Source organism: Colletotrichum fructicola, assembly GCF_000319635.2.
Source record: "Colletotrichum fructicola Nara gc5 chromosome Unknown KSG_Nara_v1_contig09, whole genome shotgun sequence".
NCBI classification, from domain to species: Eukaryota; Fungi; Ascomycota; class Sordariomycetes; order Glomerellales; family Glomerellaceae; genus Colletotrichum; species Colletotrichum fructicola.
The window spans coordinates 2,043,656-2,063,273 of NW_027094059.1; the positions used below are offsets into that span (position 1 = coordinate 2,043,656).

The 19,618-nt window shown below is 55.0% G+C and overlaps 5 protein-coding genes across 5 annotated transcripts; 2 read left to right on the top strand and 3 right to left on the bottom strand.

Annotated features, from left to right (window-relative positions):
- Nucleotides 1–842: 842 nt before the first annotated feature.
- On the bottom strand, nucleotides 843–3,089 carry SUP35 (Eukaryotic peptide chain release factor GTP-binding subunit; the record flags this gene model as incomplete). Its single annotated transcript, XM_032019582.1, has 3 exons — nucleotides 843–899; nucleotides 961–2,711; nucleotides 2,783–3,089. 3 exons carry the CDS (start codon nucleotides 3,087–3,089, stop codon nucleotides 843–845), a joined length of 2,115 nt encoding a protein of 704 aa, XP_031883422.1.
- A 905-nt stretch (nucleotides 3,090–3,994) lies between these two features.
- YRB30 (Ran-specific GTPase-activating protein 30) lies at nucleotides 3,995–5,199 on the top strand (the record flags this gene model as incomplete). The annotated part of the gene is made up of 4 exons (XM_066153163.1): nucleotides 3,995–4,174; nucleotides 4,227–4,261; nucleotides 4,316–5,130; nucleotides 5,192–5,199. The coding sequence occupies 4 exons, from the start codon at nucleotides 3,995–3,997 to the stop codon at nucleotides 5,197–5,199; spliced, it is 1,038 nt and encodes a 345-aa protein (XP_066007456.1).
- A 1,814-nt stretch (nucleotides 5,200–7,013) lies between these two features.
- Nucleotides 7,014–10,413, top strand: CGGC5_v014849 (putative ATP-dependent helicase; the record flags this gene model as incomplete). The annotated part of the gene is made up of 2 exons (XM_032019579.1): nucleotides 7,014–9,962; nucleotides 10,033–10,413. 2 exons carry the CDS (start codon nucleotides 7,014–7,016, stop codon nucleotides 10,411–10,413), a joined length of 3,330 nt encoding a protein of 1,109 aa, XP_031883371.1.
- A 761-nt stretch (nucleotides 10,414–11,174) lies between these two features.
- On the bottom strand, nucleotides 11,175–13,566 carry hse1 (Class E vacuolar protein-sorting machinery protein hse1; the record flags this gene model as incomplete). The annotated part of the gene is made up of 6 exons (XM_032019578.1): nucleotides 11,175–11,986; nucleotides 12,042–12,266; nucleotides 12,318–12,390; nucleotides 12,453–13,226; nucleotides 13,303–13,463; nucleotides 13,524–13,566. 6 exons carry the CDS (start codon nucleotides 13,564–13,566, stop codon nucleotides 11,175–11,177), a joined length of 2,088 nt encoding a protein of 695 aa, XP_031883274.1.
- A 2,226-nt stretch (nucleotides 13,567–15,792) lies between these two features.
- ATG13 (Autophagy-related protein 13) lies at nucleotides 15,793–18,708 on the bottom strand (the record flags this gene model as incomplete). The annotated part of the gene is made up of 3 exons (XM_032019577.1): nucleotides 15,793–18,258; nucleotides 18,322–18,423; nucleotides 18,478–18,708. The coding sequence occupies 3 exons, from the start codon at nucleotides 18,706–18,708 to the stop codon at nucleotides 15,793–15,795; spliced, it is 2,799 nt and encodes a 932-aa protein (XP_031883372.1).
- Between the last annotated feature and the right edge of the window lie 910 nt (nucleotides 18,709–19,618).

Sequence of the window (19,618 nt, forward strand, 5' to 3'; positions counted from 1 at the left end):
GCAATTCTCCGTGGACTGTTCTGGCCGAACGGGCTGAGTGTAGATGTGTGCATGCGGCAGACGCAGTACCTAACCCCACGATCGATGTTTCCCGAGAGAACGGCGCAAGAACACAGGCAACTGTATCTCAGTATCCGTACTAGGCTGGGCTGGGCTCGGCTGGACTAGGTAGTACCTACGCTGGGACGCCTCCGTTAGGCCGGGGACCCCTCGACTCCGCTGCCCCGCCGCCGATTGCCGTAGCCCGGCTCCATTGATTCCTGCCCGAATATTGCACCCCTACCATTGGGTGTTTCTAAACCCACTCCGACACGAGAATAACCCGGGTTCTCCGACATCGCTAGGGGCATCCTTATCGTCCCCTGACCTTTCATCATCGGGTCCGCAGAAATCCTCTATCATCGGGATTACTCGGGACGCAAACAGTTCAAGGTTGTCACCTCGGAAAATGTGATTTCTAAATCCTGCTTCGGCCTAGAGGGTCAAAACGTGAAGCCATCGTCATGCGCCTGCTTTGAAGGGTTTGAGATTGATTTTTCTTTAGTTCTACCTCCCCTACCCATCCCTTACTATTCTCAGAATGCTACGTCTCTATCATGCGGAGCCCTCCCGTTGCGGCCCGTCCGTATTGCCGCCACGGCATTACCGCCCTCCATGACGTCGCTCTGTCCTCGTTTTACACCATCTCAGGTCAATCTCTATGCACATTGGCCATGGCCCAGAACTTTTCTGTACTCTTTCTGCGCTTGCTTCGCGAGCCTGCCATTCCAAGAGGGGAACTCAATTTAGCCAGCTCCTCTCAACCGAAGTCGACCTTTGGTTTCATTTCATTCGTTCAGAATTTAAGCCGTTTCATCCGTAATCAGCTTCGTGATCTTGCCAATGGCAATGGTTTGTCCCTATTTCCCAACATGTCAGCCATCAGACGTTCAATAATCCATGTGAACCAATCATACGAACCTGGTCTCTCAGGGTGAAGCGACCCATCTGCGGGTAGTCCTCGAACTTCTCAATGCAAACCGATCCAGCACCACCGATAACCTGCATGCGGGCGATGATGCTGTCGCCCTTCTTGGCGTGAGACGGCGGCAGCTTGCTCTTTCGGTTGGTGCCCTTCTGGAGCTTGTGAAGCAGCGCCGCGAATGTCACTTCTTCAATGGCAGCGTGCACGTGCAGTACGCAGTTGAAACCAGCAGTCAAGATGCTCTTGAGCTCGAGGATACGGATCTGAGCCTCGAACGTGGCAACGTTGTGCACCAAGCGCTTGGGCGAGCACAGCACGAATCCGGGGAGAATGTCTTCTTCCTCGATGCCCCTGAGGCGAATACGAACCTGGTCACCGCACTGCGCAACCTGGGTTTCTTCTTCGGTCTCGCCGTATACGGCGGCAACGTCCACGCTCTGCTTGTTCGGCATCATAACGAGGGACATGCCCTTCTTGATGACACCGGCCTCGATTTTGCCCTCGATCATGGTTCCGAGATCTCGGTACTTTCCGGCAACGGCCATCATGAAGGGTGCATTGACCTTGCGCTCAAGAGCTTTCATGTTGTCGAGGTACTCGAGCAAGGAGGGTCCTTCCCACCAAGGAGCGACACCCTTAGGAATTCTGTCCTTGATGTTCATGGATTGCTGGGCGGCCACAGGCAGGAAGTAGACGTCAGTCTTCAAGTTATAGCCAGTGCCCTTAAGGAATTGGGACAGCTTGGTCGTGCACTCCTTGTAGCGCTCCTCGGACCACTCAACAGTAGGATCGTCCATCTTGTTAATGGCAACAATCAGCTTGTTAACACCCTGGGTTTTGGCAAGCATAGCGTGCTCTCTGGTCTGGCCACCTCGCTCGAAACCGGTCTCGTATTCACCCTTACGGGCGGAAATAACGAGGATACCAACATCGGCCTGAGAAGCACCACCGATCATGTTGGGGACGTAGGTCTTGTGACCGGGTGCGTCCAGGATACTGTAGCGGCGCTTCTCCGTCTCGAAGAAGCCTCTGCCAACTTCGACGGTCTTTCCCTTAGATCGTTCCTCCTTGGTCAGATCCATGACCCATGAGAGGTACCATGAAGGGTTTCCAAGCTCCTTGGCCTCGCGCTTGTATTTGTCCATCGTTCGCTCGTCGACCATGCCTGTAGCATAAAGAATTGAACCACCAAGGGTCGACTTTCCAGCATCGACGTGACCGATGAAAATAATGTTGACATGCTCCTTGCCGTAGATTTCCTTGAGAGTCTCTTCGTCAACGTCGGCTGTCTGCTCTTTCTGGACAGCATCGGCCTCGCGAACAGGACCCTTGCTGGCACCACCGGACGGGCTGGAACGGCCAGATGAGGGAGAGGGAGAGGTCTTGCCAGACTTAGTGGTCGAAGCACCCGTCTTCTCAATAGCCTTTGTCGCCGTCGCCTTGGCCCCAGCCTCAGCAGCTGGGTTGGTATCCTTCTTAGCCTCCTCCTTGGGAGCCTCCTTCTTCTCCTCCTTAGCAGGAGCGGCAGTACCGCCGATAGAGAGGACCTTGGCCTTGGGCTTAGGAGCATCGCCGCCGATGCTCAAGACCTTGGCACCGCCTTCCTTCTTCACTGTCGGCTGAGGTGCCGGCGCGGCGGCAGCGGGAGCATCAGCCGGGCGCTTGGCGATGGTGGGAGCAGGCTGCGGAGCCTGAGCCTGAGGCTGTTGTTGTTGCTGGGCATATTGCGGATATCCTTGACCTTGGCCTACGAGTTGTCAGCAGAGGTCATATGGCCAAGATGTCTGCATTGGAAGCGGACAGAGATGATTTACGTACCATATTGTTGCTGGTAGCCACTGTAGCCTTGCTGTCCGTACTGTGAGTTGTATCCCTGTTGGCCGCCATATTGAGGGTAGCCGGCGCCGTAGCCTTGACCATAATACTGCTGGTATTGAGGGGCGTAGCCACCGTACTGCTGACCGGGCTGAAAGGACTGAGCTCCAGGGGTGAAGGAGGATGCGCCTGGACGGAAGGAGCCAGCCTGGGGGTTGTGTTGGTTGAGGTTAAGCTGCTGCTGAGCCTGGCGCGACAGGTTGTCGTCCTGGGCAGCCGGATCGTCTTCCCACGAGTTGAGGTTCGACATGTTGATAATCTGCGGCGGGGCGGTCGATGTATCGATGCGGGCGAATGTCGATGTCGGGGGTTTAGAGGGGTTGGAGGTTAAGGTGAGGTGGTGAGCGGATTCGGGGAGGTGCGGTCAGAACTGGAAGTGGGATGGGACGTTAACGAGATGCGCCCAAGAAAGATTTAAAGAGGGGCTGGAGGGTTATTTTTTTTACAGCAGGCAAAAGGGTACGCCGGGACACAGGACACAGAGCACACCGGATACCTCACCTCGAGGGAGGCAAATGAAAGAACCCAGTGACGGCAATCGGGCTGGAATGACTCACTCTTGGGTTGGCCAATACACCAAGGTGCTATTCCAAGGCAACAGTGCTGAACGGAGTCCAGCCTTTCTTTTACGACGAACCTTCTTTTTTTCCCCTTTCTCCTGCGCTGGCTGTAGGAAATCTGGTACACTACCTAATCGTCAAGTTTTGCAGAGTCGAGACCTGATCCACCCCAAGGCGGGGTGCTGCCTTACCTCCCTACCTGGGCGGCTTGAGTGACGTCGCACTGTATCCAAGCCATTGAGGGGTAATTGTGCCGCCTGCATCCACAGTGCCCCTCGCTGAGGCACGTGAGAGGTATGGGCTCACACTGTCTTGCGCACTGGACCCCTCCACCCTAATCGGGCACCTGCGCTTGCTTTTCTCTCACCTATGGCAACCTGCTGAGGTACCTTGCCCTGCCTCAGCATCCCGGTCACGGCCAGGTGCAAGTGATTTCGATTTCTCGCCTTTCTTCAATGACCAAGAGTTTGTCGCCCGACACTTATTCTTCGCTCCGCAATATCAATCTGCGGGCCAGGATCTTACTTGTTGTTGCACCCTACCGGCTTTTTTGGAACAGCATGGCAGTTGCTGAGTCGCAGCAGCAGCAGCAGCCATGGACGCCTTACTCGCAAAACTGGGAGCCCAGGCCATGAATATGGCCATACGGTCAGGTATAGCTCTGACCTCGACCTACGCTTTTTCCCAGTGTTCACGCCTGATGAAGACGGTGGATGACAGAGCTGTCCGTTCGGAGCTGAAGAAACTCCAGAAAACCCTCGACAGCAACATTAAGGTGGGTGTTTGCCATGAAGGCCACCAGAGCGGTGTGACTAACACGCCTCTAGGTCGTCTCTCCAGCCATTGATCTTGTTGAATTCAAGTAAGAACTCCTCGAGCAACATCAAGCTGACACAAGCCGCTAAGCTCTTTCCAGGTCTGGAAGAGGCAATGCCTTCTTGGAGTCCGCTTTACCCCTGGCCAAGGGTCTTCATCAGGACATCATCGCGCTCGGCCGTCGCTTAGAGCAGGCTGCTGAAGCAGGAGAAGCGCCTCATGCCGCCGTCCGGCGCAGCATCGATGGAGAGCAGCAACTTGCCGAACTGAAGGCCATCATCAACGACATGAAAGATCTCCTCGCCCGTATCGACAGAGATATACCGCTCTTGCACATGGCTATCACTGCGTCGGGTGAGAGTCTAAACTCGTCAATGTCTCCCAGCATATCTCCGTCTAGACTGTTGCAAGCTGGCATGTTTCTGACATTTGGAGACACTCAATATGCTGCCGACCCATCCCGGCCGGTACAGATAGGTCCGGCTTTCACTTTGTCCCTTTACATGCTGTTCATCGGCCACGCTGCACCACATCCCAAAGACCGACTGGAGAAATTGGAAACCCATCCGAGCACACCTCAAAAACCGCCGCGCAGCCCTCTTGGAGTGTCGACGGAGGCATATGGGTTCGAAGAGGGCGACAGGAAACCAGTGTGGCAGGAAGTCATCCACAAAGCCAGAGTACGACTGTGCCGGACACCAATGGACCACATTTTTGATGCCAACAAAGGTTTTCGAGCGGGGCGTACAAGGGGCCAGACCTTCGGTGAATCTCACCCCTTTGGTCCGTCTCGTCCCATGGGGCAGCACAATGAGTACGCGTACCACTTGGAGATTATCGAGGACCTGGACGACGGCCGTGTCCATGACGAATTGGATGCCCATGCGGCCGCCTACGACGATATCAGCTGCGCAGGTATACGGGAATCCATACCAATTCACCAAATTGCAAAAATATTCTATGCCGACACGGGCAGGATTCTAAACATTGGTAGCGATGGCCTGGACAACAACCCGGTTCTTTTGTTGAAACGGGACATACTTGCAAAGCCACCGTCACAGGTCCAGGAAGAGATGATGGCATATAGCGACGATCCTGCATCTAGGACGGCGTCCGAGACTGGAAGCAGTTTTGGTGACCAAGACGAACAGGATGACATTGACCGGCAACTCCGCGAAGAGAGCGCTGCGCTTGACACCCTGGAGGAACTACCTAAGTCGCCAATGACTCCACTCACGAGGCAATTTCCGAGCCATCTGGATCTTGAATGGATTGCCTTGGAGGTTTTTGAAGAAGACGAGGCAGAGAGCAGCGAGACGGAAGACGAAGAATTTGTGGAAGAGGGAGGAAAGTTTCTCGGAGTGTCGCCGACAACGTCTGCTGCTACACCGCCTGCTGCCAACTCCCGGAGAGCAAGATCCTCGTTAGACTCGAGGCTCGTAGCCCAGATCCAAAACATGTCTATGCAATCGTCGTCTCCAGTTAGAGACGTGCGCACGCCCCCGCATCCCTACACTCAAGACTTGGCGCATCGTACAATGGACAATACGGATTCTTTTGTGCAGCGCTCGCCTTTCGGCGCGGTGACCACATCGTTGTCCCTGATGGAGATGCTCATCAGGCTTACAAGTTTGCAAGAATTCCAGCAAGCGTCACATCTAACAATTCACGACCACATCCTGACATTTTTCCTTGAAGAGACATCGACCACCGGATTAAGAGGAGAGGAACAGCTGCGGGCTAGAACGGAAGCGAAGCGGCGTGTTGGTTTTGATCCATACACTGATACCCCATCTAGATGATAGAATTGACGCAATAGACATGAGTATATGGCCAAGGCCCTCTGCTTTACATCGTAAGGATCAGTAAAGAGTGTTGGCGACCCATTCATATCGCGCGATAGTCATGACGAAGGAGACGACGACGTCGTCGATAACGATAATAAAGACAACGATAGTAGCGGTAGGAATCAGGATACATGCGATGAGAGGCGACGACGACAATAGCGGGCACACATGAAACGTAGCCGCTATAGCACGGGAAAGCTAATCGTGAGAAATGGACCACGCCTATTCTTTAGACGTCCACAGATTGTGGTAAAAAGAAAGTGAGCCTTTACGTTCAGCGGGACTCATCCATATTTGTATGCCCACTGCCCAGACTAGGTACCGCAGTAGATGAGGCAGAAGGCACAAGGATGGATATCTCAGCACACTGCCTCATTCAGCCACGCTTAGCACCGCCACAGGGACCCTAGTCAGCTCCGTTCACACCGTTGTGCTGTGGCGTGGCGTCGACCCGTTGCCCATCCGTTGCTGGGGAGAGATATTATGTCATTGGTAAACGTGGTGGGTGGTAGGTACTTCGTGCATTCACTCTGGTACATACCCACGCACAATTACCCCCCAATCCTGCACCCATATACACGTCGCACCTTTTCTGGACGTGACGAGAGAGCTTGCGATAGCCAAAAAGCCCACAGACTTTGGAGACCAAGCTTTGAGCATTCCAGGTCAAATTCGCTGCTTATGAGTCTCTTATGAAGTAGGTTCAGCCCACAATTGCTTCTTTTTTTTTTGTTTGTTTTTTGTTCTTCTTTTGGGAAACATCCCAACGAAGCTCGGTGTCACTGACCCCTCCTCCAACATAATAGAAAGCCTGGCGCCGACTTTTGTTTTCGCCCAAGAAGCAACATAACTCTCGAAGAGCAAGCCAACATCTCCAAGTCACCTTGCAAGCAGCCGCCGCTATCTATCCCTGTAGGCGAGGACCAGTCGCGGTGTTCATACAAAACAATCATGGTCAATCAACGCCATCCCGTCAAGGGTCCTTTGCGCCCAATCAACCCCAACGACGACTCGCACTCCTCTGGCAGCCGCGAAGTATCGAAGACATCAACACCTAGCAAACAGGCTCATGGCACCCAGAGTAGCTCTGCGAGGCCCCAGAGCCGTGGCACAGCCTCCCTAGATCCCGATTCGCTATCCTCCAGATTCGACGCTATGCGTGTGTCAACCACGCCCAAGGGCAAGCCGCCGCCAAATGCTACTAATATGTCTGCTCGCCGCACGCCACCTCCACAACGGTCAGACAGCCCCGACGTCGTTGAAATCACCAGCGTCGATTTCAAGCAATCTTCATCGTCGAGACCAAGCTCCAAGGAAAGCCAACCTAGTCAATACGAGCAATCAATGCTGCACTCTGAGGCCCTAGAGTCATTCTTTTCAGACACCAAGCGGCACGACCCCTTCCATCCTTCTTCGTCCCCACGGCCTGTGTTTGGCCACCCGACCAAGATAGTGTCGTCTCTTAAGCAAAAGGCGGCAGGCATCTTCAACGAGCGAACGTCTCGACCCGAGCATCACAGAGCTCAGCAGGTGTCTGTACCTGCCGTACCACTGTATCAAGACCAAAAACCTGCGCCTCTCACTCTCTACAGCTCTATCGGACCCGATGCGAACCCATCCACATATCGACCGACCGGCAACTTTGGCGATGCCGATTTCTACACCGATCCAGCCAAGGCTTCTGCGGACTTGAAAGCACTCCTGGAGGGCGGCATGGAAGATGACGAGGAGGAGGATCAGGAGAAACAGGATACAGAAAAAGACGGCAAAGATGGCAGTATGGAAGGTCTCAAGGTGAAACTCCTGCCTCATCAAGTCGAGGGTGTCGAGTGGATGAAAGGCCGTGAACTTGGACCCGTCAAGAGAGGCAAGGTTCCCAAGGGTGGTATCCTGGCAGATGACATGGGTCTTGGCAAAACTCTCCAAACAATCGCTCTCATTCTGAGCAATCAGAAGCCCTCCAAGGGCGAGAAGGGCTACAAAAAGCATTTCGATGGCATTGAGAAGACAACATTGGTCGTGGCACCTCTGGCCCTGATCAGGCAATGGGAATCAGAGATCAAGGAGAAGGTGGTGAAATCGCACGGATTAAAGGTATGCGTTCACCACGGGCCCCAGCGTACTAAGCGCTTCAAGGATCTCGCGCTGTACGACGTTGTCGTAACCACCTATCAAGTGCTTGTCTCCGAATGGGGCCACTCGTCAGAAGACGAGAACGGTGTCAAGGCAGGATGTTTTGGTCTTCACTGGTGGCGTGTGGTCCTTGATGAGGCTCACACCATCAAGAACCGCAACGCAAAGTCGACAAAAGCTTGCTATGCTTTGCGGTCGGAATACCGTTGGTGTTTATCTGGAACACCAATGCAGAACAACCTTGAAGAGTTGCAGTCTTTGATCAAATTTCTCAGAATCAAGCCCTACGATGACCTCAAAGAGTGGAAGGAGCAGATTGAGAAGCCACTCAAAAATGGCAAGGGTCATGTCGCTATTCGTCGTCTCCACAGCCTGCTTCGGTGCTTCATGAAGCGTCGCACGAAGGAAATTCTTAAGGAGGAGGGCGCCCTCAATCCTGGTGGCAAGCCAACCAAAGAGGGTGAAAAGTCTAGTACCGGCTTTAAGGTCACCGAGCGCAAGGTTGTGACGGTTGCCACTGCATTTTCCCCCGCGGAACGCCGCTTCTACGACAGACTGGAGGCTCGAGCTGATGAGAGCATCGAGCGCATGTTGAAGGGCAAGGTGGACTATGCTAATGCTTTAGTCCTGCTCCTGCGACTTAGACAAGCTTGCAACCACCCGAAGCTGGTCGAAGGAAAGCTTGACAAGGACAAGGATGCACTCTCGACCGACGCGGGCCAAAAGAACGTATCGGCAGACATCGACGCCCTCGCCGATATGTTCGGTGGCATGGGCATCGTCACAAAGACCTGCGGCATTTGTGGCCGGGATCTGCCCAAGGATATTGCCAAGAGCGGGCAGGATACTTGTCAAGAATGTTACGATGATCTTGCATACTTCAAAGAGCATGAGACGCCAAGAAGAAAGAAGCCCAAGTATAGAAAGGGCAAGCTAGGCAAGGTGAAGAAGATTGTAGAGCAGAGTTTGGTTGCCGATGAGGAGGACGAGAGCCCACAGAAGCCCAAGTCTCGGCGGCCTAGGCAACGCAATGTTGTCATGGATAGCGACGACGAGGAGGCGGAAGGTGACTGGCTCGTTCCCGAGGACCAACAAGGCCAGCTCCGCATGGGCAAGGCCGGAGGTGAAGAAGATGAGAATGCAGAGGGTGGCGGAGACTGGATCGGATCTGAAGACTCGAGACACGGGTCTGAAGATGAAGACGACGGCAGCAACCTCGACAGCTTTGTTGTCAAGGATGATGGGGTCAAGCCCGAGGACGTGGATGATAGTCTTGTTTCAGACGACAGCCTTCCCTCGATAGCAGCGATAGCATCGCAGCTCGATGAGAAGTATAGGTCATCCCAGTCCTCCGAGGCTGACTCCGAGTCTGACTCGGAAGAAGATACCGGGGTCGACGAGTCGGAAGTATACTCTGACCGAGACTCACGCTACAAACCTAACGGCCAGGTATCGCAGATTCTCGCGTCCGCCAAGATCCGCCAAATGATGCAGCTACTGCACAAGGAAACCGACGAGCACAAATTCATTGTATTCTCGCAGTTCACCTCAATGATGGACCTTGTGGAACCCTTCTTCCGCAAGGAGGGCCTCAAATTCACGCGCTATGACGGCAGCATGAAGAACGACGAGCGCGAGGCTAGCTTGCACCGCCTGCGCAACGACAAGAACACGCGCATCCTGCTTTGCAGTCTCAAGTGTGGCAGCTTGGGTCTCAACCTCACTGCAGCCACCCGAGTCATCATTCTCGAACCCTTCTGGAACCCTGTAAGTTGTTGGACCAATAGACACGCTTCGTCTGTAGCCTAGGTCGCTAACATGTAATCTTTCCCCCCAGTTTGTTGAGGAGCAGGCCATTGACCGAGTTCACCGCCTCACACAGACAGTCGACGTCGTCGTCTACAAGCTCACCGTCGAGAAGACGGTAGAGGAGCGTATCCTCCAGCTGCAAGAGAAGAAGCGTCTGCTCGCGGAGACGGCCATCGAGGGAGGCATGAAGAAGGACGCGTTCAAGCTCGGCTTCAAGGAGATCATGGATCTGTTCCGCCGCGATGACTCTCACGGTGCCGGTGCCGAAAACCACGACAACTATGTTGACCAGTCGCGCAGCACCTCGGTGCGAACCAGTAGACAAGGCTCCCCCGAGATCGGAATGCTGCAAAAGGCCCGTAAGGCGCCGAAGAAGGCGGAACACGAGATGTTTGGTCGCCGATGGTAGGCGAGACAAGACTCGGCCGTACCTTTTGTCTCCTGCTTTTCATGCTTAGATGATGGATTCGGTGATGATGGCGGAACGATAGACGGTGCAGAGACGGAGAGGCTTTGTCGCTGAGATTCATCCCATCACAGCATTTAGGCGTACCGCGATAAGGGGAGGGAGGCATCTGCAGAGTAGCAGCCCTGCGTGGCGTCTATGGTGATTTACGGTGTTCGTATTAGCCCATGATTTATTATGAAACGAAGACAAGAATCATTGCACGCAGGGAAGGAACAATAGTGACGACCTTAATCGAAACCAGGCCTCCAGATTGCAGGGCAAGTTGTGCCAGACAAAAGATCCGGCCGGCTCCAACCCAGAGAGCTGCCCAAAACTCTTCCAAACTCTATGCACCAAGCGTGACGACGCAGATACGTGGAACATATTTTTGATGTCAAGTATGGTACAGATCCTAGTTACGTACTGATCAGCCCCCTTCCCCGTCATGCCTTTCTTGATGTCCAGTCGACAAATTGCTAGTTGTGGGTATGAGTGAGGCTCTAGGGACCTAGCGGGATACATTCGTTTCTCCCCTTGCACTTTCATTCGCGCTCCTTGAGCCAAAGCGTTCAAAAACATCACTGCCAAAAGACCTCCCATAGAAGATGGTGGAAAACTTCGCTATCGTACCAGAATGAATGTTGTCATTAAACCAACTTGGTCCTTCCTTCTAAACTCAATCTCTCAGTGAGTGGCAGGCTCCGTTTCGACTCGTTCCTGCTCTAATAAACACCGCTTTGGCGGTAGTAATCGTGGGCAGGAGGAGCACTCGGACCATCTGCCGCAGCACCAGGAGGAACGTATGCTCTGTACTGCGGCTGTGCTCCCTGGCTTGGCAAGCTCTGTCTGGCGTCATAGGCAGCTCCGCCGGGCTGCAGGGGTGGCGGTGTCAGGACTTCAGATCGAGCAGGGCCCGGAATCGGCGGTGCCGCTCCGGTCGGCACCGGAGGAGGGGCTTGAGTCGGGGCGTTGTTGTAGTTGTCCTGGCCCTGAGTCCCTGGGGGCTGGTAACTTTGATACTGTGGCTGTTGCGGGGCAGATGGCGCAGACGGTTGCGATGGTTGCGCAGTCGGCGCTGATGGTTGGAAGGAAGACGGCGGCGGCGCGGGTACGGTGGTGTTTCCGACGGCTGGACTAGAGGTGTTGTTGCTGTTGTACGGATCATCCTGAGAGTAGACCGAGGATGTGTACGTGGCGGCTGAGCTCGGGTTGTGGGCCGCGATGGGCGAATCGTAAACAGAGGTGGCCAGCTCCTGAGCACCGTATGTGCTCTGGGGTCGCTGGTTAGGAGGCTGCGAGTAAGCAGTGTAAGCGTTGGCTGTAGGAGGAGGCGATGTGTTAATTGGTGCCGGGGCTTTCCCCGTGGACGGAAGGCGGGGATTGTGTTCACGCTGGGGATACGGATGGTTTTGCGCGGGAGGCGGACCACCTGCTGAGGGCACCTCGGCACCGGCTACGTAGAAAGGAGCGGGTGTCGCTTGTGCCGGACGCTGAAAATTCGGCGAGGGCGTAGACTGGGGGTATTGTGGTTGCTCTATATACAACTAGTCAAACTCGATGCACTTCAAGTGGCATTCAAGGTAGTTCACCTTGGGGCGCGGGAGTGTAGAATCTCTGCTCCTGCTGCTGTTGAGGAGGACCCTGAGCAGGATACCCTGCCGCTGGCCCGGTTGGGCCTGGATACCCGCCAGGGCCTGGTCTCATGGCGTATTGATGGTAGCTGGGCTGGGGAGGGTGTGACATGGAGGATTCCAGCAGGGACTCGTAGTCACGGCGAGCCTTGATGAACTTCTCGTTCAACTGCGTGAAGTCATCTGTCCAGTGTCAGCTTTGGGTGCGTACGACGGGTGGAGGAGGGCATTCACCCTTCTTCTGAGAATACTTCTCAATAAGCTTGATCAGCTTGGGCCGGATAGCCAAGGTCTGGTGGTAGAGTTTCTGCGGAGGTGCTGTTAGTCAACCGTATGTGCCCCCCGCCTGAAGGCCGGCCTTCAACTTACAGAAATTTCCTCGTTATCCTCCTCTCGCGGCGCCGTGTTGGATGTGCTCAGCAGCGTCAGTAGCTTCTCGACGTTCTTGATCTCGGCAAAAACCTCGGCCTCCATCTGAGCCTCGCGGGCCAACTCGTCGGGGGTGGGATCTGTGAGCTTCTCAACGTAGTTGAGAGGGAAAATACCCGTCTTGCCTTTGAGCGAACCCCGCCACCAATCCTTGTAGACGGACTCTAGCACCGCGATGACGTCGCCCTTTTTGAACTCCAACTCACCGGGCTCCGACGGAACGAAGTCGTATAGCGCGCGGACCCTTGATACGGTAGCTGCTGTCGTGCCCGCGGGCACAGGTGTGGGTTGACTTTGAGGCTGAGGCTGAGGCTGGGAGGAAGATCCAGGTGCAGCAGATGAAGAAGAAGCAACGGGCTCGGCAGCCTTCTTCTTGCGCTCCTCATCCTGCAGCGACAACTTCAGAGCCATCTGCAGCTCGTCCTCCTCCTTCTGGCGATCTAGATCGGTCAAGCCTGTCTTCTGGGGGGCCGAGGGGGCTTGCAGGGTTGGATTGCTCTGCTTCAGTCGGAAGTAGGCGTCGTACATGATGCCAAGGTCTGCATCTTTGCTGAACATGTCGGACCATTCCTTCATGCGCTCAAGAATCTTGGCCTTGACTTGATTATGGGTGTTGCGGTCGTTTGCGAGTTTGAGCATGGCATCGGTGAATGCTCGGCTGGAGAGCTCTCGGTGCATGTTCTTGCCACAGTTCTGGCTAAGGGCGTTTGCGAGCTGGTGTAGTGGCGATGAGGTCAGCGGTCGGCTCTATGGGCTGGGGATGACGATGATGGGAAGCGGGGAAACTTACCTCGAGAGTATACAGCTGGACGTTGGCGTTGCGATGGGCCAGACGCTTGATCATGGCTTGTACAACCTCCTTGGGGCCATTTTGGTCGCTGCCGACACGGTCGCAAACCTCGATAATGGCTCCCCAGTCTTCCGAGGTGAGGTTCTCGTCGGTCGCCTTGGCTAGACGGAGGACACAGGTTAGCGAGGTGAGGCAGCAATCACGATACCGATGCCACATACCGACGCCCTCATCGAAGGGACCAGCAGCTGCTGCTCGGAACATTTTGGGCAGAAGCTATGAGCCGCCGCAAGTGGTCTGTACTGGTGATTAAGTTGGAAGATGTGTCGTGACAGGCAGTTGGGTATTGGATGCTTAGTGCCAAGAATGTCTGCGACGAGGCAACAGCGATGAAGCGTCTCGAAGTAGTAGTGAGCAATGGTGACACACGGCGAAAGGCAGGGGCTAGGTCGGTGATGTTGATTTTGGGTGGGAGAGAGGTTCAGCCAAGTGAGGTAGGTTTGAAAGGTATTGGAGCCTGGTCGGACGTCTGGCCGGTCGAACAGCCTCGCTGGGGTTGTTTGTCGGTTGATATCCGTCCCGTACACCACAAGGCGCGGCAAGGAAGGCGACAGGTAAGGTAGAATTGGTCACCGTGAATGCGAAGGCATGTATTCAGTAATGGGTACGTAAGGTCGTTTGCGGTGCCGTTGGGTATTGTTGTAGTAGGGCGAAGAGGCAAGTTTACGCTCAGGTAAGGTAGCCGCAGGTTAAAGCAGGCAAGGTATTCGTAGGCGGGTAGGTAAGGTGAGGTAAGGTATGGGGGGGGGGGGGCGGACGGACCGACGACAGACATGGACATTGAAGCAGGTGCCACGGTCCATGAGGTAAGGCAGCAGACAGCGGGCAGCAGGAACCTTCCATGCCTACCTGGGCTTAACGTAGCATGAAGTGGGCAGGTGCCTGTAGGAGGTACTTTTAGCTGCCAAATGCGAGGACAGTGACCTGTACTCCACCGCATCGCAGCCAAACGCGGACAGGTTCTCCGCAGGCCCACTACCTGAGGCACCTCACCTTCACGCTGGGCCCGTCGTCATCATCAACCCGCACACTAATATCTGGCGTTGGGCACCCGGAGGGAGGGGCTGAGTGGTGTTTCGCCCACGAATTACGCGGACTGCGACTGCGACTGCGACCGCGACGCCGCACCGCCACATCTGTGGACTGGTTCCATGTCGTCGCCTCCACAAGATTCCGTGCATTCGTCAATCCAGATCCCGTCCGCAACGCCCTTGAACAGAAACGCTAGAACCGTCGTTTAATCAAAGCCGTGCCAATACGATGTTCCTCATTTTATTTTTGCTCGAACCGGTGCTTGCTGGCTAGTTTTAATTTATTCATGGTTCTTAAGGAACCCTGCCTCCCGTTGCCGACTTCCATAGCTTGTTGAATATTGTGGCCCATCAACCTAAAATAGCCTGAGGTCGGTTCTTGGCTTTTGTGTCTCGAGGGAAACGAAGAAGAACGCCCAAGCGACCTCAACCATACTGCGCCGTACGTGCGCCACACACACAGGGGGGGAGGGGGACTTCAAGTCACATCCGCGACCTCCACCCTGATACCCTTCGCCGTCGCCGTCCCCTTCTTTATTGTTTCTAATTACCGGAATCCGCAACTATCCTCGATCGAAGTAAGTTCTCGAACCTTCCAACTACTAGCCTGTCAGCCAGCCAGCCAGTTTTCTAGCATTCGAGACGACGACAGAGAAGGCGGCAGAGAAGGTAGCCAACAGACACGGGGCACCGCGGAGCATGGTCCTTTTCGACATGCTTGCCTTCGGCGGGACTTGTATGCGCATGCAGTGACGACGAATGGCTTGGCAAAATTCTAGGAAAAGGTGGACGTTTCTGGTTTGCCAATGACGATAAGCACTGCAAGATGAAGACACCTCTCTGCCTAGACTAGCCTGTGTCTACGCCAACCTCTGACGAAGCGCATTGTCATCAGCGTGTGCTCCTCAAACCAAACCACCCAATTGGAAGGATATCTTCATCATTCCCCGTCGTCTTGTTCCATTATGCCTAAGTTACTACACAAGCTTGCTTCTTTCGACTTTGGTGCTGAGAAAAGTGGCGATATTGGATACCCTGCCCCATATGTGTACATCTCAGTCTTTATACATTCTCTATCAAATCTGTAGTCCTTAACCCCCCTTACTCCTGTCTTCTCTGCTGCCATGTTAAACCCTTGGCCAGCGTGCAAATCAACCAACCAACCAACCAAACGCCTGAGTACCGTACTGCCCAATCATGATGTATGTGTAATGGCGCATTCATTCCTGGCAAGCTTCTGTTCTTGCTGTCATGCCGTCCCGGTTGGCAGTACCCATCACCGGGGGCTCTGGAGATTGCACTGAACTGCTAAGTGTCCATAGCGCTCTGCGTCTCCGTACTCGCAATTGCCAGTGATACAGCTGTCTGGCTCAACAAAAAGTCAACAAAAAGGTACCGTCTACCATCCTCTTCGGCTGATGCCACGAGGTTCAAAATCGCCGCGGCTTCCCGAGCCAGATCCCACGTTGCCTCCACCCCGGCCTTCCTCCAAACTTCGACGTGACTGCGCGTCCATTTCCGACATATCGAAAAGCAGAGGCTCTTCGTCCATGAGGTCATGTTCGCCACGCCCGTACCGGCCGCTGGATCCCGTAAAACTACCTCGTGATGACTGAGGAGGTGTTTGCCCGCGGCCGCCTGTTGATCCCATGCCGGCATACCGGCGTCTGCCAAAGGGCGAGCTGGACGGTGCAAGAGCCATCAGGCCACCTGGTGGCTTGGATCCTTCAGAGGAGCCTTGTCTGATCATGTCCGCCGAGCCTGAAGACTGTATGTCGCCGGTTGGCTGCAAAGATGCCCCCTCTCGGCGAGAAGACGATTCCGCCTCTGTTTGCCTGCCCAGGAGCATGCTGAGCGTCGGTGGCTCACGGTCTTCTGCACCTAAGCTGATGCTGCGGTTGGCCGCAAACGCGAGATCGCCATCGTCGTCATCTGCTAATGCCCGATTTTGCTGCGCGACAGAGCTCGAACGTCTCGGGTGTATGCCGATTCTCGGAGAGATGGGAATGTCAATTGCAGTGGTGCCATCTTGAGTGACGGTGTCTTCCCTGGGCATCTGCGTTGTGTCGCCACTAGTATTTCCACGCTCGCTGCGGGGCTGGCTTGTGTTGTAGTTGATGATCGAGTTTTCACTCAAACGGGAAGGTACGGCTGGGGTGTGCGGCGTGTGGGGGGAAAGAGGCTTTCCTGGGGAGGACGATACTGAAACTGACGCCGGCGCGGCCATGCTCGGCACATTCGACAATTGCCGGCTAGAAGAGCTTGATGATCGATGCATCTGCATTGAAGACGTCATCGAATCTGTGAGCGCGTTGTTGGACTCCTTCATCATGTGGAACCTGGACAGCTGAGCAACAGTCCGGTTTGTTGCCCATTCGCCCTTCTTGCTGGGCTCGAAACTTTTCAGCGTCTTCTTGCTGTCCAACGCTTTCAAGAATTCAGAGATCTGGTCGTCGTCTGTTTGGAGTGATCCGGAGCTACCGCCCGCTCCTGCTTCAGCAAGAAGACCAGAGCCAGGCTGGGCCACGGACGACGAGAGGCTTTGGCGGCCACTGCTGCTTTGCTCGTCATCGCCTGTCCTGCTGGGACCACCGTAGGATAACTTCCCCTTGCGATGGGTGAAGCTGCTGCTGTAACGACTCGTCGATGACGGTCGAGGAGAGCCCAGAACCGGGGCATCGCCGGGTTGAGGGCCGCCGCGCAGAGAAGCAGGCATACCTACTGTCAGTGATCTGCGGTTGCGAGGTTGGTTGAGCGCGTTCAGAGCAGCAGCTCGGGATGCTGGGGATGCTGGTGACTCGGAATCCAACGTACGGGGCACAGGCGACCCGGAGAGGGAACCTGCTTTGAAAGGCTGAAATGAAACAGATGGTCGGCGGCCAGTGCTGCTGAAGCCCTTGATGGATGGTCTTGCTGCCAAACCGGAGACAGGTAAGGAGCTTGGTGGATTTGGCTCGATATTTGGAGTGGTGGATTCTGGCGGTGAACTTGTGTCGGACCCAGGAGCTCGCACGGCTTTCAAGGCTGATATGGGGCTGGTGCCCAATGGACCATCGCCGTGAAAAGTTGAAAGACTGCCATATGTCTGGTGGATGTCTGACAGGTTCCGGCTGCGACGATGCGATGGAAGGGACCCAATTTCAGGGTCGATTCTTCTGCTTTCTCTCCTTTGAGGTAGCGACGGCTTAAAGAAGTTCTCATCCACACCCATGAAGCGAGAGCTCAAAAGCGACTCGGAATCATCCACCCGGAAGTTGCACTCGTTCCTGTATGTTACTGAAGCATAGAAGCGGCCCACGGGAATTTCCAAGTCGCCAAACACGTAGTCGGTCACGACATCCGGGCGGCCGTCATACAGCGGATGCCGAAGCCGGTCGATGCCATCACTCTCTGGCTCGCCGGTTCGAATGCGACACCGCGGCTCTAGCAACGGGTGAACGCCCTTGCCTAGCGAGTATTGCGAGAATTTCCAAACTGGAAGAATTCTTGCCGCAGCGTAGAGCGAACGGAAGAAGACAATGCTCTTCTTGTAAATGGTAGGTAACGTTGGACCAAAGTCATCAAGATCGTTGGTGGGTATCGTTTTCAACTCGATGCGCCATCTCTCCAAGATGACTTCTGTATTCCTCTTGGCAGGCGTGGGACGGCCGTCGTCACTCGAGTCGGACGAATTTAAAGCCTCGATAACATCCCATCTCTTCCCATTTTCGTCGACAATAACCAGACTCTGGCTAGGGGTCAGGCGCGAAGTGTCGAGGTATGTCTCAATAATCAGAGGCGGTGGTGTATTCTCGAAGCCGCCGCAACTCCTCCAGATGCGCAGCTCGTCTTTGAAGTCGTCGAACTCTTCGGTCTCAATTTGAAACTGCGAGAAACACGAAATCAGCATGTCTTGACCCATGACAAACATATGACCACAGTGACTCACCCATTTGTTCAGCTTCTTGCTCCCAGGCCCGCGAGTGTGGTATGCTGGCTTTAGATCTATACGCGATTGGAGGACGACTGAAGCGGCCTTGGTGTGGAAGTTCTACCCAAAGTTAGCTTCCTTGCATAGGCCACTGTCTCCCCGCGCCCTGCCTACCTGGATGATCTGGTCCAATTTCTTGACGGCGTCGGCCGGAGGACCAGCACTCGGAGGAGTTTCGGCGGCCGAGGAGCTGGCAACGGCAGATTCTCGGCCAGAGGTTTCGGACGATGCTCTTGCGCGAGGACCTAATGATGCTTCTCTCGGGTTGTTCGTTCGGGACGGGTTCGTTTGAGGAGAGGAAGCGGGGGAGGAGACCCGCGGGGCGGGTCGAGCTTGTTGATGCATTTTGCTTGGGGTTGTGCGGCCCCGAAGGGCAAGGAAGGGTGGATAATGATCTGTGAAGCCGACAGACACCTGGGTGGTTGTCGACGCAATGCTGGAAGCGCGATACAGGTGCGCGAGGTGGTTCTAGACGAGGAGCGGAAGGGTGTTCTTGGTGTCGACGTGGAGGCGGTACTGGACCTGCTCATCCATCCTACATCACAGCTTAACGTCGTTGGATGTCTCGAGAAGCCTCAATTTCGAAGCAGTCGGCGAGGGAGAGAGGGGCGAGTGGAGGGAGCGGGATGCGATGCGGCGAAAGGGCTCCAGCGGAACCCTTGGAGAGGGCGGGCGCGGCGCGGCGAGGCAGGCAACGGCGAGCAGGGCAACGTGAACGTGAGGACTCGAAGTAGATCGAGACGAAGGATTAGACGCCGGGGTTGTTGTTGGGTTGCCGCACGAGCAGGCCAAGGGGTAGCAGGCAGAGCTGCAGGGCGAAATGGACAGAGACGAGCTATGTTAGGCGGCCGTGGCTTCGACCATGGCTTTCGGTTGCCTGAGGTAAGCTTCGACGGCTTTGCAGAAACCGGGGACCTCCTCCCAAGCACGTCCTCCAACAACAACAACAACAACAACAACAACAACAAGAAAGCGAACGTCGCACAGATGGGATGGACGGTGACTTTCGCAAGCAGGTTGTTAAAGAACAGTGAGGGTCGATATGCAGAGAGCTGGCGACGCAGTGGTTGTCGAGACGGAGTCTATCGGTGCAGGTGTCATACGCTCAATGGTTGGGAGTAGTGATGAGCCTCGTGATCGTGGACAGGTACCGTTCCGTCATCGAGTCACCTGCTGGGGCTGGGGGGGTTCAAGCGAGTACTCAAGATCAAGTGAGAGCGGTGTGCTTGAGATAGGTTCGTAATGAGCTCGGAAA